The sequence below is a fragment of the Vanessa atalanta genome, chromosome 2 (genome assembly GCF_905147765.1).
Source record: "Vanessa atalanta chromosome 2, ilVanAtal1.2, whole genome shotgun sequence".
Taxonomy (NCBI): domain Eukaryota; kingdom Metazoa; phylum Arthropoda; class Insecta; order Lepidoptera; family Nymphalidae; genus Vanessa; species Vanessa atalanta.
The window spans coordinates 5,503,629-5,531,152 of NC_061872.1; the positions used below are offsets into that span (position 1 = coordinate 5,503,629).

Sequence of the window (27,524 nt, forward strand, 5' to 3'; positions counted from 1 at the left end):
TACAGGATACATTGAGATGAACTTATCATTAGTAGGCTTAATCCATATGTCATCTCTATTCAAAGCTTAGGTTAGAGGGCCCCCTGAGCTCCGGGGCCCTGGTGCACTGCACCATCTGGCCCTACGATAGCTACTCCACTGGTTGCAAATCAGGAACATTCACTTCGTTAAACGAAGTCTCGAACTGGGGCCGGCTTAACCTAGTCCATTTCAACACCGAAAAGACGCAAGTTTGCGCGTTAACCGCCAAAAAAACACCATTCGTCGTATCTCCACGATTTGAGAACATTCCAATAGCCGCCACAGATAGTATCGGAATACTTGGCGTTCATATTTCGAGCCTCGTTCAGTTCCGCGGTCAGCTGGAAGGCAAAGCCAAATTGGCATCAAAAAAGCTTGGTGTGCTCACCAAGGCAAGACAGTATTTCACGTCCTCTCATCGCCTAAGACTATACAAGGCGCAAATTCGGCCTCACATGGAATACTGCTCTTACCTCTGGGCGGGTGCTCCCCAGTACCAGCTCCTTCCATTTGACCGTGTACAACGTAGAGCAGCTCGAATTATCGACGATCAAGCCCTTTGGATTAATCCCGGCAGCTGAATTTCACCTTCGGACATCTCGCCAAAATTCTAAATTCCACCCGCATCACTTAGATGTCCGTAAATCCACAACAGCGCGATTTTTAAAGTATTTTTTGCCTCGCACAACACCTCTGTGAAACCAGCTTTCGCCGGCGGTTTTTCCGAACCGATACGACTTGGGAACCTTCAAGAAAAGAGCGTACTTATTTCTTAAAGGCCGGCAACGCACCTGCAACCTACCTGGTATTGCAGAATCTGCAACACCAGGGTGTGATTACCTTCTGCAATGCAGATGTCCATGGGCGGTGGTAATCACTTTCCATCAGGTGAGCTTCCTGGTCGTTTGTCCCCTAAAACATAAAAAAAAATTTGGTTGGGTTTTTGCGCGAGGCCCCTGCAAGAGCGAGACCCCGGGCGATTGCCCTGTTCGCCACCCCTAAGGCCGCCGCTGGTCCCGGCATGCGTAAATGCATTTCCTCCTCGTAAAACAAAAAAAAAAAGATTTAAAGTGGGTAGGTACCTATCTTTTTGCTTGATAAACTCATAGATCGTACCTACATATTAATGAGTAGAAAAAGTAAGTTGATTATTAAGTTTTTTTACTTATTAGTGCATATTAATTTGTTTTGAAATAGTGTTTTGTTTGAAGTCGGTTTTTAATATTATTTTTTTTTGAATTGACGGTAAAATCTACATTCCGGATAGGTTCTGAAGCTTTACTTTTAATATAGTTCTGTAAAATTACGATTCAAATGCTTGTAAAAGCCTACTTGAATAAAGTATATTTGATTTTGTTTGATCACACCACTCACATGATTATTTAAGAAAATATTGTATTGCACCACAATAATTCTTACAGAAGTTGATGCATTAAGCATATATTTATGTATTGTAAACAAATATTTTTTTATGTATCAAGGCGGACGTTCAAATGGGCCACGATGGTAAATATTCACGACCGCCCAGAAACAGTGACGCTGTTAGAAATAATAACTATTCCTTACATCACAACAATTCGCCACCAATCTTGGTGGCTAAGATGTTATGTCCTTTGTGCTTGTAGTTACACTGGCTCACTCACCTTTTAAACCGAAACACAACGATACTAAGTATTGCTGTTTGGCGGTAGAATTAAGAAATAATTACACAGAAATAAATTTGAACTTATATTGTAATTTTATTAACAAAGTGAAATAGGTGAAATAAATAACATAATAATATATTTTAAAGAAATATTAATTTGTACATTGCATATTTTTTCTTATAATTATTTTTTTTAATTCATACGACAACAATGTAATTTTGTAACTACTTTTAGTTTTGTTTGTTGTTATTAATATTTAAGCTTAAACCAGATAAAAATTGACATTTTCGTAGTCAAATAAAATGCATAGTTTATTTTTTAATAAAAAGTAACTTTTTGTACAATAAACATAACTATAAAATATCAGCTGAGTTTGTAAAGTGAATCACAGATTAAGTGTGGTGTTCCCAAAGGCCATTGATGCAGGCATGATTGAAATGCTAAGGCCGTTACATATCATAACATTTAGAATATTCATTTTCAATACAATTAACAGATTTCTAGTTACATGACAGCAAAGTTAACAATATCAATTCTTTTAAGTACATTAAATTGACGTGCAAGACTTCTCATGAGCAGTGTCATTTAAAACCAGAAGTTAAGAATATTTAACTGAACTGCTTCATTTCTCAATATATGTTGAACCAATGTCAAATACAAATCTATTAATGATCTAATCTAAGATTAAGAGAGGACGATATATCACATATACACAATTATACTGTTTATTTAATTCCTGACTACGCAAGAATTTATTTATTTCGAATAATGTTAGCTTTTAGTAAAATTTATTTAATTATATTACAGTAATCGGTGCTCGGAAGGAATCTTTATTTTGATGCTCTATACTATTATTCTACATTAAAATTTACATAAAATATAATACACAAATACATAGAGTATGGTACTTTGTGTCAATAGATTCAATCTTGGGTACTAAACACCAATCACAGAAAAAATAACTATTATAATTCTTTAGTATATTTATATTTAACTCCGCAGTATTACTGTGCTAGAGGAATGAGAGTCCAACCGCCGATAGGGCGGGGTCACAAAATACTTGGCACCATTTGAGTATTAACGCTATCATATCATTTATTTGACCATATCGATACACTCGTCCAAAAAATACTACTACAAACTAGAGGAGGCACATACTTCAGGTCGACGAAAAGAAGTTCGAAAAATATAGCAATAAATACAACCATAGTTCAAATAATTTACAATCGCACCATCACCGCATCACCGCGCTCAGCACCATTTTGAGTTAACACTAGAAACATAAACGGAGATAATTTCCTCGCAAGATCACTACGAGCGCGCGCTACAGTCTGATGTCGCTGGTGGCGGCGAGCAGCGGCCCGCGAGGACGACGCCACGTCTCCTCTTCGCCCTCTGCGCCCGCGCCGCTGCCCTCTTGCTCCGCAGTGCGCACAAACGCGTGACACTGCACGTCGTCTTGGGCTCCGTATCGGTGCAATGTCAGAAACTTAAGATTTGCCACGATCGAAGAATTTATAGGTCTCGTCGGGATGTTGACTGTGGTAGCCGAACGCTCGATGCGTTTCGTCCGACTCTCTGGCGGCGCAAGCTCCAGCGACTGGCCACGGCTGTACAAGCGAGACTGTCCAAATCGTGGAGTCAATCTTCCGATCAGATTATCCTCTTTTCTCGTACACTTGCTGGAGGTTTGTGAATCCTCCGGTGGCTTAGGTTTCTTCTTTAGAAAAAATGGTGTAAGTCTTTCGGTGAGAGGGCGAGAGGAATGAGATCCAGCGTCTTGTACGTTTGACGTGGAATTTGAAGTTTTTAAAGGCTTTATCGAGCTCGATTGTGTTTTAATAGGGTTTGATTTCCGTTGCAAGCTTATTCTTGAAAACATACCATATTCTTCCTTTTCTTTGATATCGATAGGTTCCTCAGGTTTAATATCACATGGGTCGAAATCTGGTACTTCATCTTCACAAACTTTTAAAACACAATATGTATCTCGTTGCAATTCATCAAGAAGGCTATCGTCATTTGATACAGTATCGATTTTGCTAGCTGGCCGAACATCAGCGCCTTCCGACGGATTTCTTCGATCATCCGAAGTGGTACCTTCAGGAAGACTCGTGGTCGATCCACATACAACTTCGTGTCTGAAAGTTGCGTGTTCATCTGATTTCGTAACATCGATTTCTAACGGTTTAGCTTGCAAACGCACTCGAGACGCTGTATTTCCACGAGGAGGAACAGCAGGTGGCGCATCGTCGTCGGATGTATGTGCGTGGCTCATAAAGTTGGCCATTAGTTCATATTCTCTACAACGACTGGAGATATCATGTTCAGGTCGTTTGGAAGGTGTGAGATCTGGCTTGGGTCTACGCAGCGGCGGTTTTAGCTCGACATCGACGTACTCGCAAAGCGGCGAGACCGGCGAGACAAGAGGCGCGCGCGAAGGAGATAGACGCGCGGGTTTAGGTGGCCGAGCCGGCTTTTCAGTCGAAGCATCACTATCCTCGGACGGTTCATGTTTGATGCAGGACATGGTGAGATATCCGCTACCAGTGGACTTGTTGGATTTGCCAGAAGAGCGCTCGTCTCCGTGTCGTGCTAGTTTCAATGACTCAGTACTTGAGCAAATGTCATTTGACGTTTGGAGGGGAAGCGTTTTGCCATCTAAATCGATGGTAGGCGAAGAATCACCACGCCACGGTCGCCAGAAAAAGGAACCGCTATCGACGTTATTCGTTGCTACTGCTAGGTGAAGATAGTTATCGTCTCCTATTGGGGCTTGTCTGAAAATATACATTAACCATTAAATATATATTTTTTATTTGTTGTGTTAATAAATAAAGTACAGTTTATTTAAACACTCACTTGCTTCCATATTTTGTTTCTCTCGCTAACGATCTTCGATATATACAGTGGCGGTGTTCGAGATCAAACATAATTTTTTGCAATTCACGTAAAGTTACCGCTTCAGCTTCGCGTTCTTCCGGACTTGTATCGTCTGAAATACAAGAAGACACCAAAACATTATCATATGGTCGAAAGTTAGCAATTAATTAGTTAGTATGTCACTCGCAGATAGGGAGCGGAATAGACAGTAGGCAAATTAGATCAATTTCGGCACATGTGCAGTTCGCGGTAACTGACCTGGTGGGCGATGCAGGCGTTCGTCTAGTCGGTGCACGTGTGCAACGAGCTGTGCATGCAGTCGCTGCAGGTCTCGCGCGGGGTCGAGTCGCAGTGCGAGCGCGGCCGTGCCCCGCGGGGCGTCGCGATCGCCCTCCGCGTTCTCACTCACGCCGCTGCCACACCCCTCTGCATCCGGCTCTGATCGTCCACAGCTGTTGATAAAGTACGATTTAAAGTTTCAATGTTCTTAAGCTGTAATATAAAATTTTACAGATGCTTAATTTGTAAATTATTCGCAAGAAAAATTCTTGGAATTCGATTTTTTTTTCATAAGAAAGTTGATTTGTTCAGTTTTTATATTCAATATTTTTAAGAGTTAAGTGATATTTACCAGGTCCACTTGGAATCAGCATAATAGCCGGCATGGAGCGTAGCAGGCGAGCGGCGGCACAGCGCGGACAGCAGCCGCAGCCACTCGGCGCGCTCCACACAGTTGCTCGCCTGCACGAACAGCACGCGCTCGCGATGCACTGACGGATAATTCGATTCAATTATTTTTATTTTTTTAGAGTATTCAATTTCTTTATGTATCGTTGAATATATGTTGAAGAAGAATTTAACTGAATTTAATGCCATATGTAATTCTCACCTATCTGGAATATGTTGTTTGCGTCAAGAGGCGCGCCTGCGGGCGGGCAGTCCACGGGCGCCACGCTCAGCACGCCGGCCAGCGCCAAGCGATGCGCGCCCGAACCCTTGGCACCGCAGCGTGACCACGACAACTCCCCACTGTAATTAATGTAGGAATTTTTTTTAGATTTATAATATAATTTTAAAAGGGGTATGTACCTACCGTCTGGGAATAATTTATTCCGGTGACAAATCCTATGTCATGAGCATACTGATTACTTTGGTATAAGTTTTATTGAAATAATGACACTTTTTTTATAATACATCTATATAAGTATGCATAGAATATACAGAGAAATATTTATTATATATCGAGATCGATTTTATCATTATATATTGAACAATTTACCTAGTGAGTCGGAAATGTCTCCGCTTACAGTGCGGGTGCGCCGAGCGCGCCCAACGCCGCCGCGGCGAGCCCGCACCGCCGCGCACGCCCTCCGACCGCTTGATCATAGTCCTGTGTACGCAAGCCCATTGATATAGTTATTATTATAAGCACCGCCCTTAAACCTATAATTTGCTATACTTTAATATTTATTTTATTTTGTCAACGATTATGATATATAAGATTTTTTATAAACATGGTTATTTTTATTACTATCAGTATCCACCAAATAAAAATAAAAAACATGGTTAATATCCCGTTTTAAATACTCATACTAATTATGGTATATTTATTCAACGGTAATATGTTGTACAGACTTGATCTCGATGTATTCATTTTCAATTCATATGAAAAGGAAGCGAAAAATAATTTAATACATAGAACTGAAAGTGAAGCAAATAAATCAATAATTAAATTAAGAGTAACAAATCAATCAAATTATTTTATAAAAACATATTAGCTTGCAAAATCAAGCTGATAATAACGAATCGAAATCAAAGATACATACCCATAACTTTTCCGAATGATGCATAAACAAAACGATAATATTTCGATTACAGAACATTCCAGAAGACAAAATGAAGTGCTGATTATAGTGGGAGAGTTAAGTGAGTGTCTTGAATGCTTACCCCTCCTTGAGAAGAACAGGCGTCTCTTGCACGTTATTGTTTTGCGTGTCCGAGCTTGTAGAGATTATTTCCAGAAACTGCTTTATTGCTTGCACCTGAACAAAAAATGCATAAAGTTTTATTATATCAATAACGAAATAAAACATAGTTTTGATTGTAATTATGTGTCCTGAATACATTATATTTTACATGTAATGATTATTTATAGTTTCTTGTATAACCATAAAATAAATCATATATTTTGTTACATTTGTAGTTTTTTTTTGGATGTGGAAAAATGTTATAATACTAGCTTTATACATGTGAACTAGACTAACAGCTGCAAACACATATTAACGTAAATATAAAATACTTTAATCTTCTATTGGCTACTTTACAATACAGGACAATAACTTATATTACCGTGCATATTACAAATATGTATTTATATCATAATCATGAGAAGGTCAAAATGTGTGTTCGTTTATTAATATACTATAACACATTATACTAACATGTCTGGGTGTGCAAAAGCTGCGGTAGAGTTCGGCCATATACTCCTCCTTGCAAACTTGCTGCGCCGAGCGACTGCTCACAAGGTTGCCCAATGACTGAATCGTCTTCGAGATGAGTGTCAGCGTTCGATTTGTTTGGGGATCCTGTATACAAGGAATCAGCTTGGTTATTGGACAATATTCATTGAATCTTTTTCATTATAGAATATTGTATAAATCGAATCGGAAACATTTTTTAAGAATAAAATGGTGTATCTTACGGATAGGAGAAAGTTTATTATTAATCAGTACTGTCCACAGAGCAATGATATTTGTAAATAATAACAAAACTTACAATTTGTTCGGTGGTGAGATCGAATAGCCTCGGTCCGAGGATGGCGGGTGCGAAGAACCTCAGGAATATGAAGCCGGAGACGACGGAGTAGCGCACCTCCGCGTTGGCGGGGAAGTGTCGCGCGGCGCACTGCCGCAGCGCGTCGAACAGCCGGCACATGGCGGCCGGGCACTGCGCGTACGACGACGTGATCGCCGCGAACACCTGCGCGGGGCTGCGATTAGCGGCGTCTGTGACGACTATGAGATATCGATATCTCATCACGTCCTCTGGTACAACATTACCCATAGGCTGATTTACCAAGCAATATGAACTCATAGGATGTCTTGTGCTCGGGATATCGGATGTGACCTATTCTCGAGCTCGTTAACACAGACTATCATCAGACGGTAATATCACAGCGTAAAGAAATATTACCACTGGGCCATCGCCTATGATGTATCACGAAATGCCGCTTTTCGTCATTGCCGTAAGGTTATCACATTTTTATTATAAACAAAAATTACAAAATAGTTAAATTACAACTAAATAACACTATGAGCTCGTCTCGTCAATTTAGATTTTTACACCCCTGAACGGCAGCTTTGGCTCGCGACTAGAGAGGGGCGCTCTTTCGGGTCGCGGATTTCCGTCCGTTGGTGTACATACCCGCTCGACGTAGTCCTTGAGGTTGGCGAGGTTGGCGGCGACGGCGGCGGCGGGCTTGACACGCGCGGGGTCGATCTCGCAGGGCCGGCGCTCGGCCAGCACGGCGGCCAGCGTGGGCCGCAGCACGCCGCGCAGGTACGACGCGCCCGTCAGCCGCATCGCCTCGTCCATCATCTTGGACACCAGCGTGTTGCCGCGGAAGATAGTCGTCGCGTCACTGGAAGCCGGACGAATTATAAGAATTAAAAACATTCATATTTATTTTATGTACTATTCATATCATTATGAATACGAATGGATGTCAGGATGAACTTGTTACGTTAAGTTTCAAATATTTTTACGGGTATAAATATACAAAATGGTCTGTTTATTTAACTTGTGCAATATAATATTTAAGATATGATCTGTACTATCAATGAATAAGTACATAGAGCAGATACAAGAAAGAGAACTGGATTTTTTTTTTTGATAAAATGTTTCATTAATGAGAAACAAAAATATCAGCTAAATAATTGAATAGTAAAAATTTAAAAAACGAAATTCAAACGAGAAATATACATCGTTAAAAGGTAAGCGGTCAAGGTAATTATTGCTGTAACCAAAATGTTCTAAAAATTCTCACAAAAGCGTCACATTGTATTGTGAAGCCTGTCGTAATTTCTTCATGATTATAATTATTATGGGCATTAAAGTTTATTTCTCCTTCTAGATATACATCGGCCGCTTAATGATATGTCATTAGGAGATAGCTTACCTGAGAACGGGCTTGCACAAATATATTTGTTTTGAGATTGTAATAACGACAGTGATTATCTTGTGACGATAGCTTTTTTACGATCGTGGGTATGAAGGGTATTATTAAAGTATTGGGCAATGTTTTATTAAGACTATTAACCTTGCCGTCATTATATAAAAAAGTGATGGGACACTATTTCGCAATATATGGAAAGACCTTTAATTACGTTGAAATGAATTCCTAAAAAAAATCTTCTTTGAATATAGAATAAGAGGAAAAGTTTTTTTTAGAAAGCAATTATGTACTAATGATAAAATTGCCTAAATTGTGTTATTCTCCATTTTCACTACATAACATAATTGTATTGTAATTAAACCCACGTGAGGACAGATATCTCGGCATCGGCGAGCTCTTTCACGATGGGCACGATGAGGTCGTGGTGTGTGAACAGGCGCACCAGCGGCTGAGCCGCATCCGTCTTGCTCGATACTATCTCACCGAGAATGTAAACAGCCGATGTCGTGATTGGCTAAAAAAATATAATTTTTATTATGACATAAATAGTATATAAATTAGCTTACTATCGAAATGGAACATGACAAAAGTTCACAACAGTGATCTCACCTTTTGATGGACGCTCCTGAGGAATAGTTCCTCCAGTTGTGTATAGTGGTGCAGCGGAAATACGTGGTCAACAGTGTACTGCAACAGCAGGCGGAGCGAGCCCAGCGTGGCGCTGCCCGCCGCCGACAGCCGCGTGCCCGGCGGGGTGGCACCGCGAGACAGGGCGCCGCCCGCGCGCGACGTGAGGAAGAACCTGCAGCGGGAATACTTTTAGAATCCAATGAAATTCGAAGCACTTTGTTAGTCTCACAGTTTTATTTAAATATATCATCACGGTACCTTTTGGCTAGTCTGAAATGTTTACGATTTTATAACTATTGAATTCTTACCATGCGCAGAGGGGAGCAGGTGCAGGCTGCCGCAATTGTAATCGCACTTCGCCAAGGAACACAGGTGTAGCCCCGTCGTGCCAAACCGACACCCTCGCCTCACAAGCTACTCCGGCCTGCGTGAGGAATTGATTAGTTAATCTCCACCTGGCACGACTGAATTGTTCTAATAGTCATATCAGATTAATGAACTTACCGTTTGTGAGCCATCTTTATCTTTTGGATCGGCTTCCATTACTAGATCGAAACAAAAAATTTCGTCAAATTGTGGATTGACCGTTTTCTTTTTGGGTTTTGTGCGTTTTTCGACTCGTCGTCCATTTGAATACAATAACGTAACGAGAGCGAAGGGGTCACATTGACCGTTTTTTGTAGTAAGTTCTGAACATTCTAATACTCGTAGTCTTAAAGTGTCAGGTCCTACGCGGGCGGCACAATGTCTTTCTGGGTCCGACCAGTAGTCGGCGGCGGTGGGTGTGGGTGATGCATCGGATTCCGACATCGCATGCATCGGAGGTTTCGTCCGCACAGCCCATTGTGCGCGATCTTTTAAACTCTCTGACCGCGACAGGGCTAGCGACGGTTCCGTCGAAACAGAACTGAGAAGTTTTTTGCTCGTTGAGCTAGAGCACGATCCGAACCTCATGCTCTCTTTACAGTATTCCGATAGTCTAGTGAGATTATTAGCTTTCGTCTTCGTCGAGAAGTTGTCGGCGTTCGGATCAGGGTCGGGCGGTTTCGGATCCATTCGCAACCGTTTCCTCGAATCCTCGAGAGTGAGTTCAATATACGCCTTCCCCTGTACCTCTGAGTCTGCGTCCACTGGCCGCAGAGCAAACCAGTGGTCTTTATTATTGTATCGCTGCAAATCCTCTCGTTTGATTGCAACTTTGCCGAGTACTTTGTCTTGTTTGAGATGTTTGTCACGGTCGAACACGTATATGGACAGATATCTGAATCTTCGCGGTACCTCGAACTGGAATTCCTCGCCGAAAAATGGGCTGCAACAAGGTACTCAATGAGAAACATATAATATACACATAACTATGTAGTATTTACACCGATCCAACTAAACGCAGAGAGTTATCGAAATGTAATGATTGTTGTTCGAAGTGAGTTCTCTAACTTCTTATCAGTATCGCACAAGTGTTGTATTTATAAATTATATACTTATATAATATATGTATAGTTTATGTCATTAATGTAAATTTAACCGATTGAATGCGTTACATGTATTTATTTATTCGCAAATTAAGTACATCCAAATGTCTTATTATTTATTTATTTACACAATTATCGGGGGTTATGTTTTCGTACTAATTTCTTAGCGACGATCTTTTGTTTATCAATATTTCATGTTCTGAGCGCATCATATCTGACGCTTTCCATTAAAATACATTCCATTAAAATACTTTAACCGGACAAATTTAATATAGGCTTTCGTTAAATAGATTAGATTTAAATCAAAAGTCTCCTCCTGAAAATAGCTAATTATATTTCAAATAGGTAAGTACTAAAAAGCAAATATTAATTCTTAATGCAAGATATCAAGCAAATGATGGATATCATGAAGTGCGATTTATAATATCTTTTTTTCTATGTAAGGAAGCATTAGAAAGCAAACAAGTGAGAAGTGTTTATGGCAGTCTATCCCTTCAATGTGAACATGATAATCATCGCGGCACGGATATGCGTGGGCTCGCATCGTTCACGACAAAGGTGAAAGTTTCGACACTCGCCTTTATTGTGATACCACAGAAATTTAAACGCACAAAGACTATTATGAAAATTAACGCCGCGAATGTAACAATGTAAGTATGACGAATTGTTTACACTGTCCATAACACCATACCAAGTCGAGTTTAGTATTGCGAAGATTCAACGCGCATGACCGTGTATGTTTATTGTGATTTTACTAATTTAATTATGAAATTCGCATGCATCACACTATATGGCGAAGACGCCGTGCATCATAATCGATCATACGGATGACAACTTGACGTTGATAAATAATTAGTAGTCAAACATTTTGGTAACAATGTACTTGAAGTGTACTTGAAGCGATCAACAGCTGATCTAAGTCACAATTGAATAATAAGACGACCACATGTAATATAAAATTTTCTTTAACTGTATTTGTTGTAAGAACAAGAAACAATTCATGTTTAAATATCGTTGTATTGCAATAAGTATGAAACATACTAGTGTAATAAAACAGGGTCGCTGGGGCATCCGGCGCCGCACTAATATTTATAAACCGGAGGCGGAACTGCCACCAGCTGAGAGGGGGCGGCGCAGGCGCAACGCACACGCATGCTCTTTTTTTATTCCAATTAGAAGTTAAAGAACGCGATTCAATATATAGCAGCTATGATTTATAGAAATAACTTGTTACACGAATATTATAATAAATAAATGCGGTGTTTTTTTAATTCTCATTACGACACCTATCAGATTAATAAAAAAGAAAAGATCCCTAAGATAGCTAAATATAACTAAGTATAAAGATTGTAAGACAGATATTGTACATATAATAATAATCCAGAAAGTACATCCATGCTATAACAATTTACAAGTATTTGTCTTGGATAGAACGAATACAGATTTAAACTCCACACGGCGGCCTAATTGTTAGATTTTATAATTGGGCACTGGTCGAGAGTCACATACGAAATACTAAGTGAAACATCCTAAAGCGAGCTAACAAGTATTTCTCACGTCTGACAGGCAATAATTGGAACATACCACACCTACACCTCTTAGCGCGGTCTCAATAATCAAAAAGGATGGACGGTACGTGGAACAGAGCAATGCACTTAAAGTCGTCGACTGCCGGTGCCGGCCGTCCGTTTTGACGCAGCGATGATCATTTTACGCGCCACGAGGTTCCGGCATCAATTTATCACTTAAAAGCTTCCGCTAATGCAGCAACACTATGAGATTTGAACGGATCGGTTTTTATGACGTTCTCGACATGAAACGGCTTCTGGAAATGACTTCATACGATGAATGTTCTAAGTTAAATATAGGATTAAGTTCGTTTATTTCTTATTCATATCTTTTCAGTAATGCGACTAATGCAAACTAAAGTTTTTAACTTACTTTTTCATCAAAAGTTCGAGTCATATATTTTTTAAATAGTGACGCAATTATATATTTAGTAATATCAATTAAGAAACTATCAATGGATGTTATTGGAGGTGTACCGATCATTAACGTTGTGATAACGGCCCTACATAGACTGCAGTGTTACACAGTTGGCTGTTCGAAGTCAGAGCTGATAAGGTATCACGAGACAAAGAACCCATTAAGTCTCTCGCTGAGTGACGTGACATTTCCTTCGATATCCGCCGCAGCGTCCTGATCACCTTTGGGGTCACAAATCATTATCTAGCTTCCGCTTAATCAATTAACAACGATACATTTCTTTGACAACTGTCAACAATAATATGAAAATAAACAGAAGACTAGTTGTTATAAAAATACTAAGCTTATTTTAAGAAAATAAACATAAAAGTGAATTATTTTGAACAAATAAATTGCGATAACTTCTTCGAAAAATAATGGTTTATTTAAAATGTGTTACATTACTGATACATAATACACATTACAATTACATTGTAATAAGATAACAGTTCAACAACAAGGCGTACCAACAGCAACAGGTTTAAATGTCTGTTTATTATGATTCAGTTACTTCCCCTCTCCGCATGGGGTTTTTATGTAAAGTGCATAGTAGTAATCGTTGCTAGCGAGTGTCTCATTCATTTCCAAAAATGAATGGCGAGGGGTGTAGCGGAAGGGACGTTCCGCGCCGACGCACGCTCGCCGGAAATGCATCCGGGACGTGGCGCGACGCCGCACCGCCCTCGTTGGCTGCGTGAACCCTCCCTTTTCCAAAATTATCGCACGCATATTATTTACTAAATCCTTTACAATCCAGTTTCACATGTTTGGGGTACATTCTTTATTGTTGTTTTGTTCAATTAAAAATTTTTTTGTGATATTGTAATGACTTTAAGCATAAACAGCGGTTATGATAATTAGGTTGACATTAACTGATTCAATTATTACATTAATTTCAGTTTTACTTTTACTGCGATTGTAAATCGTGGACATATCATAATGTTAACGTTAATTCAAATATGAATGTCAAGTTTCAAAAGCGATGGGCTCATTGAATTAATGCACGTCCTACGAGCTCATTAGTCACATGAATGTAATTAGGAATGCAAATATATTAACGAAATTAAAAACAATTTTATATTTGAAAAGATAATTTACATATATATATATATTGTAATTAATAAGTGTAAAAAGTCGATAAATCATAAGTTTTTACTAAAATTATAAAAAGAAGAAGAAGAAAATATTTAAGAAGTTAATATTTCCTACAATATTTAACGTAGCCATTAACAGTAATTTACACGCACCGCTTAATGCATGTGCAAGGAACGGAAGTAATTTTGCATGGACGACGAATGCTTTATAAATACAACGAAAGTAAAAGCGACAAAGTTTATTGTTTTCGAGAATCAAATTCGTTACACTCAAATAGATTTAGGAAAAGGGAAACGATGGACGATTACAGTCGACTACATCCTGTAATCTAGATCTATTGGCGAGCTTGTAAAGAAATATACCCCAACGGTTTAAAGCAGATAAGATTGCAAATAATATGTTTCGTAGTAATAAACATAGTAATTCTATATCTCCTTGATAAAGATATATAAATGATAAAATGATGTAAATAATAAAAAAAAGGTATGTTTGTCATCTAAAACGAAAATTTCAATTACCTGCCAAATCCGTATACGTGACAGAAATGTACTCGAAATATTTTATTTTTTACTATACTATTATTAAATAATTTGACATGCTTCGCAATTCACCCGCTTTAAATTTAGACTATTGACGTGACAAGATATTCAAGTAAATTTCGTTTTCTTGTTTACAATATACACTGTAAATATGTACATATAGTTCGTAATGCTTAAGTAATCGTCGCTGAAGACGTTTCGAAAGATACAATAAGCTCGTTAGTGTGCTTACTTCGCGATACGAATTAATAAACAATTGAGGTTATGGACGGACGCCAGGTACATTTGCAAATGACATATATTTTAGGAAGAATGAAAACAATAGTGTGCCAAATTCCACACAAGCACACACACAACGACACGGCGGGAAACGTTAGCGTACTCTAATTATTCTTAATTCAGTGCTTCTAACGTATAATTTGACAACCATTCACAACGACGCGAACCTTGACCCACTATTCGTGTTTGCTCCCTAAATTTAATGTGCTAGTAACGTTTCACACCCGATAAAACCGGAACAGCGCCCGGAAGCAGCACAAAGCGACCGTTATGCACGTACACGACAGATATTGAAAAGTCATATTCATTATAATTCATTCAAAAACATTTCATAATAATTTATTTTATATTTAGATTTGTTTTTTACTTTCATTTTAAATTAAGAACTATATTAATGTTTTTGAGATTAAAATGTGTGAATTTAACAACAGACTATAAATAAATAGAGAATTATATACTAGATACCAGTGGCACTACCCATTCATCCTTGAATTCTACAACCAAACCTCAATACTCTGTATCATTTTCCGAGAAGATTTAATTTTATTACTCTGTACCAGAATATAATGTACGGTGAATTAACTAATAGATTGTAATGTATATATATTTGTAATTAAAAACTCAACTCATTCGTTTTTTTCTGTAATATTTTTGGTAGAATTCACATTCCAAACCAATGGTAGCACACAACGATGTCAAAATTTCTTGTTGAGGTGTAATAGAATAGTAATATATCGATTTTTATTGATTTGATTTGATGGTTGTTATCCGATTTAAATGGAACTCATTGTAATAACAAGCACATGATATACGACTGGCACCGCATTCAAGATGTATAAGAAGTAGTTTACATTTTACGTTTCGCAATACCAGTGTCTATGGGCGAAGGTCCTCATTGGGTGACCAATGCGTTCGTCGTATTACATAGATAAAAAAATATACAAAAAGAATTTACGTTACTCACTTAAGTGTTCTCTCCATAGTGGAAGTGCGAAATATCTCCTCTTGGTCGAGTGACAGCACGCAGTATATGTCACGGTGGCAGGCGGCGCCATTGTTGCGAGCGGGCAGGTTCTTAGCTTCACCTATCACAAATAAAATACATCTTATAATATATTTACAAATACTTCGTAGCCTATACGACTTGCTCCGATCACAAGAGGACAAAATACAAATAAACAACATTTGACATTGAATTGACGCGATATCATTGGCCGAGAGCTGAATAATCATACTAATAATTACTAGATTTGCGAAAAAAATTGCAAATTCAAATGTCGACGAAGTTGTTACCTATCTGAAATTTGGAAGTAAAACTAAAGTGTTATAATAAGTAGTTAAAATTAAATGTACAGTTTGTTTATCTTTATTCCTTCTTTGATTCAAACAGGCTATAGAATACTTTTTAAATAAAGTAAGAACTAAAAAAGCTTCTTAAAATAAACTCTTTCAAGCAAAGGGAATTATTTATTAATATAATAGTTTTAATATTATATATGTAATAACAATAATAGTTAAAGAACTAATAGTTGATAATTGATAATAATAATAAACCTATGATAAAAACGCTCAAAATTAGTAATCTACTGTAAGTCAGTAAGACATACATTTAACTAAACATATTGTAAAAAAAAACACGAATCAAAAGTCAACGCATGGACCTACATGAATAAATTATATTTAGATTTAGCAATAATCAAAAATAATAAAGCAAATATTTTTTTTTAATCATCCGGCTCAAGACCGACAGCCTGCGTCCTACTTCGGCGAATCTGGAGAATATCACTATAGATTTATTTATAGATGCCGTACGTAATAACTGTCAGGATATACATGTATGATGAATACGTGATAACGAATAACTAATGCACGGGTACAACGTTATTATGAAACTAGTCGTAATAGGTATTAACTAGTCTGTTCCAACCGGAGAAGTAATAAAAATAAACAAAGCTTAGATTTACGTATGCCACGCGTTTTTCTAATAGCTCAGCTACATCGTGCACTACTAAAAGTTTTCGACTAATATGTTTTATTTATAATAAAACATTATTCCACTAATCTAATTATATCCCCTTTAAATTTAATTCCAAAATTACAGTGTCGTCGACGTTCAAAACGTTTTTTTTTTTCGAAATAATAAATATCAAAGTTTATCCAAGCTCTCGACCATTCGATGTCAAATTTTGTTAATTTGGCTTTTGTCCTCGTATGGTTGGAATAGACTATAGTGGCGTGTAGGTTACATATCGTAACTAATAGTAAAGCAATTCATTCATCGCACGCGTACAAAACGACACCAACTCATATAGAATACGATGCCGAACGTCACCTAACAAGGTGTCTCCGATTACATGCGCCATTGGCTTGCCGTTTTGGTTCGCGTGTCGTCATCCATTTATGTTCCTATTATCTTCAACGAAAACATAATTCAATTAAAACGTCTATATAATCTATAGTACTGAGTGGAATTTTCTTCTAATAAAAGAATTGCTGAAGTCGAGTAATTCCAAGTTACAACTCAGCTTAGTTTAAACATAAATCTTATATTAATGGCTATTTGTAATTAATTTGCTGAAATTATAGCTTTGATCGCGCGAAATTTATAACATTTTACTAACAGCACACAAACGGTCACCTCTATTTATCCCCGGGACTAACTATCTCCCTATCAATATTACATCTAAATCAGTTCAATGGTTTAAGCGTGAAGAGCTAACAGACGTTACTTTCGCATTTATAATTAGTAAAGATCATTTATAAAAAAATAATATTACACAATGCACACACTTTTACCTATACTCCTTTTTCCTCTTTCTACTTTCTACAAAACATTTTTTTGCTTCCAATTTATTTCAAAATAAAATTGTTACTTAACTTGTCAAAGCAATTAAACAGACCACATTCGAATAATTCTAGCTCTAATGAGCAGGCGTGTGCTTAGCCTTGACAGATTCGATTTGATGTGTTGTTTTCACGTTTTTTTAAACCATTGTTTTATAAAATAAATGTCGTCATATTTGTGCAAACCCATGAGTTATAGTGTGACGGGACAGGCGTAATTAACTCCAATTGAACGATTAAAGGTCGCTATTTCTGTGTTAAGGAATTGAATTTTATAAAATAGAAGGTCCATTCGTTGTGCAACGGTGCGCACTCTATGACCTCGTCAGATATAGCTTTATACGGCAAAGCGAGGCGGAGTGACCATCGTGCCCATACAATATGTCCATGGAACGTTAGCAGCGACTTTTTCTTCTTAAAGTAAGCCCTATTTGAGAACTAGTATCAAGTAATACTATTTAGATAAGTATTTAACATTTATTTTTCGCGTATTATAAATGACGTACATCAAACCTGTGTTTTCTATTAAATACCAACGAAAGCATTGTTTATCTGCAACTGCTTCCGCATAATAGACAACACTCAAACATTTTGCGTAAAAATAAAATCGCAAGACAGAGAGGTGTACAAGTGGCGACTACATCGCTAACGATACAGTCAAGAGTATTGCATGAGCCATACATAGTCAGTACTACACACTGAAGAAACGATCTCAAACAGCAATCATTAAGGTCAAGAAAATAAATACATAGTATGGAATAGGTAAACATAAATATGTACATATATTTAAATATATTTATATGTTATGTAAGGATTCAATACAATTGATAAAGAATTAATGAATGAGAGTAAACAAGAAAAACAAGATGGTGGACGTTTTATTTAATTAATGTTAAAACTAGGCGCATTAATAACTTCAATGGCATGGGAGTACGTACAGACACATGTCATAATTTATAATCGATAGTAATACACTGAGTCCGAATATGATAAAAGTAGAGAGAAAAAGAAATTATGCGCATAACTTTTTCGTTATTTTTTTAATAAATTAGTTAACAGACCAAATTGTTATGATTTTTTATAATATTTGTCATAAATAAACCTCAAATCAAGTCAAGAAATATACACATTATATTTATATCAGTATGACGATTGAAATATATTTATTTGATTAGATTTTTATGGTATTGTTTTACGTTCAAAGCAAATAAATAAACTAAATATTATTAAAAACAAGTGGGGAAGGGAAAGTATGTATATAACAAAGTCGGCCTTTCACTTAAACGTTGTGACTAAATTGCCACCCATCATTACACCCGTAATTACTGCCTCCGAGAGATTACGGCGATTGTTAGGGCCAAAACAAAGACCTTGTATCGTCGGTACACTGAACACTCCCACAAAATTCGTAATTGGACTACGAGAGAAACTAGCTAGTTGCAACAAACTGTACATAATTGTTGATGCAAAAACAACCGTCATCATCATCCAAGACGGTAACACACGCCATCGAACTGGGTCGTGGGAGTGAAACGGGACCTTTGAATAACGCCATGGGTACCTGAGGAAACGTATAGTTGCTTTGTATTTTGTGGCAACAATAGCGAGTGTCATTATGATATTTCCACACTGGTGCGTAGCTCGCGCTCTTTCGAAATCGAGAGTTTGTAATGTGTAGTCAAATATTTTCGAAGCTACATAATTGTAGAGACAGACGTTTTCGTATCGTAACTGTGAGCACGCAATGTTTTAAATAACGAACTGTCGAAATAACTAATGCTTGTATTTCATAAAACATGTAAACTATATTAGGATAAACAAATTGTTTAAAAGTGAAATCTTGTTTTTTTTAACGATTAAGTATTATTCCACATTTCCTAAAAGGCTAGTTGATATATGGGTATATTGTCTTCTACTCACTTCACACGATGACGTTATAATCTAATCACTTGCACTCGATCCAATTTAGACTGCACTCAATTATTAGAATATTACGTTATAAAAGTTCACATAAGAGCGTTTAAGTCTTTGATAAATTAATGAGAAATTTGGTTTATTCCCTAAAAGTTATGTATCCTTAATCTAAAAGTTATGTAAATATTATACAGTTGATACCTACCTAAAGTTCCCTCCCACATAGGAGTCAGGTTTGAATCTAGGTCCTCACCCACATGATTAGGTATAGCAAGTGGCCCAATCTAAAGGTGAGTTACATAAATTTTTCAATTACAATAAAAATAAAACGTACTAATATTAATTAAAAATTAAAAGTTATTTTTTTTATAAGGATCTGATAACGACGAGCGATACTAACGATGATATCAAACCGATAATGATCTACAAATCCTGTGTATTTTTTATTGTTGGCAATACGTAACTATACACATTTTTTTACACTTTTTAAAAACTTATAATCATGTAAAACGTGTATGTATGAAAACGAAATCTCTCCACTTCAATGTAAATTCATCACTAAGCCATTTCGGTTAGTAATAACTGCGTATATATTATCGAGGCCGTTGCCCCGTGAGGCACGCCCGCTCAAAGATAATTACAAAAACAATTTCGCAAATACCAGTCGCTAATTCATGCAATTGTAGGAGCATCGAGCTAACGATATTTCGGCTCGATAAACAAGTGTACCGTAATCTTATCATTGATAGTCGTTTTGAATGGAATTATAGTGAGCCACGCGAGGAATCGTCAAGGCGAGAGCGCGCATCGATAAAGATTAATGAGAGCGTTTTTCATTAACGGAGCGACGAGTTTCCATGAATGGGTACGCTGAATGAAAAACGCTAGTTCGCCTCATTCACGGAGCGTGGCGTGTCGCAGATAACTACCACAGCGCACGACGCCTATGAACGCGCGCCGCCTGCCGCCCGCCGCTCGACCGCGCGTACGATTTCATGTCACTCATCGGTTCGCACTATGTTGTACCGAATACGTTACGTTACGCCTCTGAAGCTGAACTACATACCTTGATACACATGCAACTCACTAAGAATACTTTCGGACATTTGTAGTTTTTGATTAGATCTAACGGCCTTAATTATAAACGCTGTTTAGTTAAACACTGACATCTTTCCTTGTATCTCCATTAATTTGGCATTCAAAATAAAAAGATACATTTATAAGTAATATCGTAAATATCAAAACGACGAACTTTTATTGATAAATAAGAAATTCAACTCAATTTAATCCACAAGGGAAAGTGGTTTAGGTTGTATTAACATAATTAATTATCGATGAAACTATCCCTGCGGATATGCTAGCTGACTGCAACTCGTGTTTCTTCAAGCATTCATGCGATAGTGATCAAATATACCGGAAAGTATCAATGTCGTGATAGTGGTGTTATGAAAGATTGCTCTTACTACATCAAACAAAATAATGTTTATTACATGCACCTGGGCAAATATACCAAAATTATTACTAAATACATCATTCAAATTAGTAAAATCTTTATCAATAAACAATTCCCTTTTGTTTATTAGAACTCATAATTTAGTATTAAACTCGGTAAAAACAATCATACCACAATATACGAAATTATCAAAACAGAAATTACCTTCATGCAAGTAGGCTCATATTATACTTATGATGAGTCATATAAGACGATTTAATTCATTGTAAATTTATGTATAAAATAAGCATTAGTAGGAAGAAACTTTAAAACCAACCATTACTTATAGTTTAGTTTAGACCCTTTTTATGTTACCTCACTAAGCCGATACATATAAAACTTATATCTGAAGATGCATCGCGTTTCGGAGAAGGATTTATTGTATAATAAAAGACAGATAACGTCTGTCGATGGTTTTGCTTGTATAATATATAAGATTACAAAATTTCCAATCTTAAAGACGCTCTTATTTGACTACGGAACCTCTACTAAGAATGTGTAACAACAAAAAAGGACCTTGCTGCAAATAAATCTATGACCAAACCGAGGCGGTCATCTTAATCATAGGTGCGGATGGAAGTCGGAGTAGCTGTCTTTATTAAATTAGGAACCCTCTGTCTAAGCTTAACAGACTACATACAATGATAACAGAAGAAGACAAGTTATAGGTTTAATATATAATATAAACGTTCGATTAAAAAACACCGAATGAATATGATATTGTTAGGCGTTAACACTAGACGCATAGTCAGCTTAGCGCAACGTTTAATACTATTGTAGGCTAATATCTCAGTTAAGCCTTGGCCTGCATAGTCATTCGATATGAGTCCTATAAAGAACGCGTAGGATACTTTACAAAGTGCTGTTACATATGCAAAATTAAAATTTAATTAAAATAACATCGGCTGTTTTCACATGAAACGATATTAATACTTATTTTAAAAAACATAAAAATATGCAATTAAATTCGAACCAATCAGTCAAAAATTATCAATAATTAAAATAAATAAATCAACAATCAAACGGAACAAATACTACAACATAACCGTAATAAGTAACGGATTGTATTTGCATCGTTATCAGACAAATATACTTCGTTTTATCACTACAAATTACTAAGTGCCTATGTTTAACCTCACATCACTAGTAAACAAGTACAATAAACATAATATATAAATATTCTTTCCATTACCGCATTCGACTACTATCATAAGCAAGATTTAATTTTGCAACCCTTCCCAAGGTTTACGTTTACTATAATGGCAACATTATGAAAGAATGATGCAGCATATTTAATAATAATATTGCATATTTTATTATAGTCACGAATTAAACTGATAATTATCTTTTGCCTACTTGTACTGACAATATTAAGAATAATTTCATATGGTTTCTTTGGTTACATACATTAACTGTATATATGCTAGCTTTTTAGGGTTCCGTAGCCAAAAGGTAAAACGGCACCCTATTAAAAAGACTCCGTTGACCCTACGTCTGTCACTAGGCTGTATCTCATGAGCAGTGTTAATTAGACACTTGAAATTATTATAGATGATGTGTTTCCCTTCGTGCAATTCACAATTGGCCGTTTTTTTTTAGTTATGCACATGAAAAGGAGATAGCATTGTCGTTAGTCAAGTCGCATAGATTTTAGTTAATTTAATTTAAGATTATACGTATAATATACGATTATACGTGTTATACAGATCTTCCTTGGACGAGCGATATTATTTAATACACATACATACAATTTGAATTTATATATTTCTTATAAAAATATACTAGTACATATACTCGTTAAATATAATAGTATTCATTTAACTGCGGCCCATTTGGATAGCCGGACTAAACGATGGCAAGGAACAAAGGTGTAGCACAGATAAGGTGCAGACACAGCGGAAGTTACCATAAGCAAATATTCGCTGTATTTATCGCTGGTAATTCCTAATAAAGTTACAAGACGGTCAAAAATAATTAGCAAGTTAGTATAATAGTTCGTCGCAAATTTAAATACTAATTTTACCTTAATAGATTATCTTTATCATCCAATCGGCATTTTAGCAGCGTGGTGGAATAAACTCCAAGCTCCTCAACAAGAAAAAAGGCTCACAATGGAATAGCTGTATTTACAGGAAAAGGATTATGTTTAATATTTTTCGCAAGTATTAATTCATCGATTAACTTTGAAGTAGGTAATATTAATATAATAAGGTAATTATGAGTAATTGAAGATTACCCGCACAGTTCGAGATCATTTGTAAAATAGACTATAAACACTTTTACATATTATGTCTGGTACAATCCCAGAGAAAGGGAGACGACAAGAGTATACGTGTATATTTACACATGATACTCTTCATCGTGCACACGTCATTGGTTTCATGTCGATGAAAACATACAAATTCCAGACGAAGTCGCGAGTAAAACTCACCTCACGTACCGAATATTATTACAATTAAACATTTAGCTTTCGTACTCGAATAGTATTTTGATAAAATAAATATTATATAAGGTTCATTGTTTGTTATATCTAACAGTCGAGTTGAAAGGGTCTAGGGTCGCGCCCCGGAAGGCATACTGCACCCTTATCGCGTCAGACACACTTTGTGTTATCTTTGGATTTATGTGTTCGCGCCGCTACCGACACAAATCAATCATCTGCACAGTTACTACACTTTAATAAGTTGTTGCTATTTCAAATTAATGAGCTATGGTATTACACAATGATGTACTGATGCAACATTGTTTTAGATTGTTTAAATTTAATTAAACTTGTTAATTAAGTTTGAACAGTGCTCTTTTGTGTGCCAAGTTGAAAAAAAGGAAAGATTATTTAAAAATGTAAATTAAAAGAAAGCATATATTTATGTTTTTAGTTTGTAATAAAAGATTCCAGATAAGCACGAATTATTGTAATTTCAACAGATTATATATAAGAGCGATTATAAGAAAAAAAAGGTTAAATATTATCTTAACAATGGTTTACTTGGATGTGTCATCTTTTCGTTGATTTATTTTTTACTGCTTACAGTTTTCTTATTATAATTACTATGTTTACCTACAAATCTGTACTTTTATTATGGCAATGTTTCAACAAAATGAGAAATGCAATGCAAATTTGATAAAATTCATATTCAATGATTATAAACCCTTAAACTAAAAATCATAACAATAATACCTTATTATTTCTTGGTAACAAACGAACCAAAATCTGTTTTTTAAAATGAGCAATTAGGTGAATAACTGTTAAAATTATATTTTAATTATACACTAATTAATTAAATGTGGAAAGAAGGTTGTTTAAAAAAATATTTAAATTAGTATTTAAATATGTTTCGAAATTTGAAAAATTTGGTAAATAAATAAAAATATATCTTAAAATTTTATGTTACGTATTATTAAAGTCTTATTTCATTATTAACAGATTGGTTGAAATAAATCACTTAACCAAGACTGGCATGCACTTGTACTGCTTTTATATATTCTGAGCTAGAAATGCCTAAGACCTAGATGGATAGTTATCGCTTACCTTAAGAATAATTTCACCCAATCATTCACATGCAGCTACCATAACATAGACAAACTAAAACAATATTGCTTTGCTCCATAGTAAGCAATTTAATTGAAGCAATTGAAATCATATTATTATGCCGATATTTGGCATAAGAATTTGTTTAAATACAATTACATTATACTCATATTTACACCATCAAATAGAACCTTTATTATTTTTGTTATAATTTGTATTTATTAATAACTTATTTTAAAATAATAATAATAAGCTTTAATTTCACCTATAGTTATTTGATGGTCAAATCTTACAATTTAATTTTAAACCTGTTCCATCTAGAATTTTACATACACTTTTAGTTCTGGTAACAATACAATCTAGTACATTGATTTATTTTCTTTCAAATAATAAATCTCTATTGCTATGCATGAATTTAATTGAATGTGATGTACCAATATCACAACAAAATTCCAGGATTCAAGTTTTAATTGCCTTCTGTGGTAATTTAAGCGAGTTCTTTATTTTAGTATGTGTAGAACACTACATTCTATTCATTTTTGTAATTTGATTTTAAATATTGATAATCAGTGATATCAAGTACTAGATACATTTGCATACTAATGACTTCTCCAATGCAAATTTAATGTTATCTTAATTATTTATTAAACATACTAATAATGGTAATTTAATATATACTTAGCAAGCCAAAGTATCTATTGCATAGTTGCTTTATATTGGGTAACTTAAATGCAATATGGATTTATTGGCTACTATTTGAATTCCATTATTGTAGCAACAATAGCAATATGTAACAAAGTTGATACCATAAGAACTAATCAATTCTCGGTACACTAGTATTATCTTCACTTGTTTTGTTAAAAGTATTTTTGTTGCAATTAGTTAATTTTGATTACAGCACTCAATATGCAATTTAGTTGTCTTGTAATATATAGAATAAAAGTAAAAATGTAAAGTAAATTGTATCCTAATATACAATGCAACTCGTTATAATTTTTAACAGTATAGATAGGTATTTAAAAAAGGCACTCTACTTGTATAATAATTTATAGAAGAAGGAATTCCTTCAAAAGGGGTTCCCATAAAGTATGAAAAACTAAAAATCTGAATTATATTAAATTGTTAATTATGTACAATTTTAAAGTAATATTTTTTTTTTAACAAATGACAGTCTTATACATAAATTCCCATGCACAGTAATATTTGAGTCAACATTTAATTAAAAACAGAAAAAAAAGCTATTGAGCCAATTATTTCTGTTCGAAAATATCCAAAACCTAAACATTACATTAGCAGAATAGCAAAATGGATGATGTGATAATATATTACTAATACAATAGTATACAAGAGATATCTAATCTAATATGATCTAAGCACGAGTTCATTGTGTTCACGGCATTCATTCATAAACTGTACACGAACTGTCAAAGTAATCAACGACAAAAACAAAGGGCCGTCTGATACTGTTAACTTGTCTAAGTACATACTTAGTAACCTACAACTGCACCAACCTTGCACTAATCTCTAACCTACTCTGAAAACTATATCCATGAATGCTAGCTGGACAGGAAATCTCAAAGTTCTTAGGTACCTACCACCTGTTCATCTCTGTGACAACAAATCACGTATCACTCGAAACAAAATCTGATTGGTTATATTTATTTTAAGGTAATCTAGTCCACTATAAAAACTCAACCAGTATTGATAAATGACTTATAAATAGTACGTACCAATCTTAATTTTCAATCTTTCTTCTACTCGCACTTTACGCGTTTCGTCCGCCATGTTAAATCCATAACTGTTTATCTCTTTCATCCGCTGTTATCTCTTTCGGAACGAGCCCCTCGGCCGGCTTGTCCCGCCACTTCCGGAGTGTCGTAATGTTCTACTTGAGCCTGTTTTTAACAAGCTCTAAGTAACTGGGCAGATCCGATATGAACACAAGAAAATATGTAAACAGTTTTATTTCCCCACATTCTTCAGGATTCGAAGCACAGTTAAAATCGAATGAATTTTTAGTTGCATTGCGCATGTGCTCAATATGTGCACTTTATTTTATCAATGAATGCACTTTACGCCTTGCAAACACAAATATTCACTTCACTGAATTATAAAGCAAAATATAACTCATATTAGATTTGACTTGGACAGTCACAGTTGTAATTTGATTTACACAACACTTCGTCAATAAAATATTTGTCTCATTGAATGAACAAAAAGTATGAATGGACAATTACGTCACGTCATAACTGCGCCTGCGCGGTAGAAGATTCATGGACAGACAGCCGATACATTATAGCAACTGACAATTATAGTGTGACAAACAGCCATGTCAATCTTTTGTCCGTGGTTTAAATTCATGGAAGTATAGACAAAATATAATACTTCGATTCAAACATTAGATTCATACTCAGAATAGGAGTAATTAAAACCAAAACGTAATTAGTTACTCACGCATTAATACAACAAGCTTCTTGAGAAAATTTATGGTTGTAATAGAGAAATTGTCTATGATTGGTTGTAATTTATTATGTTTGTTCTTGTAAAAACGTAGAACAAACATACATAAAAAAGCGTGGATCAGTCTCTTAGAAAGATATTTTATCAGCCCCACAAATTCATACTCCTTAGAGTTATTTACCATTTATTATTACCCTAGCTTTACGGGACATGCCTTAAATATGAAATATTGGCAGTGTGTCTACGTAAGTTTCATTTCATACAAGGACATGTTTTGCCACTATCTCTTCATAAACTCTTTGGTTCATATACATCAGGAATAATGCTGTGCTTACAGCCCACATGACACGTATTAATAATTATTTTATTAGTAAGTTTAGTCAGTTAATCAATTTGTTTATATAAAAAGGACTAGACAAAAAAGTAGGTAATGTGTTAAAAAATAAATATAATCCAGTTTATAACAATAGAAACAACAACTTTAACAATTCGCGCAACGTTACAAATTTATTTGAGTGTTTTTC

The 27,524-nt window shown here is 35.6% G+C and overlaps 1 protein-coding gene and 1 long non-coding RNA gene across 2 annotated transcripts; one reads left to right on the forward strand and one right to left on the reverse strand.

Annotated features, from left to right (window-relative positions):
* Positions 1-1,927: 1,927 nt before the first annotated feature.
* On the reverse strand, positions 1,928-26,822 carry LOC125075210 (GTPase-activating protein). The gene is made up of 16 exons (XM_047686901.1): positions 26,271-26,822; positions 15,726-15,846; positions 9,859-10,663; positions 9,663-9,778; positions 9,334-9,526; positions 9,090-9,238; positions 7,974-8,190; positions 7,326-7,529; positions 6,992-7,135; positions 6,498-6,592; positions 5,830-5,940; positions 5,440-5,579; positions 5,182-5,320; positions 4,809-5,002; positions 4,530-4,662; positions 1,928-4,447 (listed from the first exon to the last, which is right to left on the reverse strand). The coding sequence occupies exons 1-16, from the start codon at positions 26,353-26,355 to the stop codon at positions 2,992-2,994; spliced, it is 4,302 nt and encodes a 1,433-aa protein (XP_047542857.1). The 5' UTR covers positions 26,356-26,822; the 3' UTR covers positions 1,928-2,991.
* Positions 4,816-6,708, forward strand: LOC125075247. The gene is made up of 4 exons (XR_007120182.1): positions 4,816-5,013; positions 5,185-5,581; positions 5,860-5,944; positions 6,429-6,708. It is a non-coding gene; the product is annotated as an uncharacterized LOC125075247 (long non-coding RNA).
* Positions 26,823-27,524: the final 702 nt, after the last annotated feature.

Bases quoted from the DNA above. Each gene is read 5' to 3' on its own strand.
- LOC125075210 (XM_047686901.1), bottom strand. From the start codon at position 26,355: ATGAAAGAGATAAACAGTTATGGATTTAACATGGCGGACGAAACGCGT. The intron at 15,847-26,270 runs GTACGTACTATT...TATTTGTGATAG, and splicing joins AAGATTGAAAATTAAGATTG to GTGAAGCTAAGAACCTGCCC. The intron at 9,527-9,662 runs GTAAGAATTCAA...TTCCCGCTGCAG, and splicing joins CCTGCTCCCCTCTGCGCATG to GTTCTTCCTCACGTCGCGCG.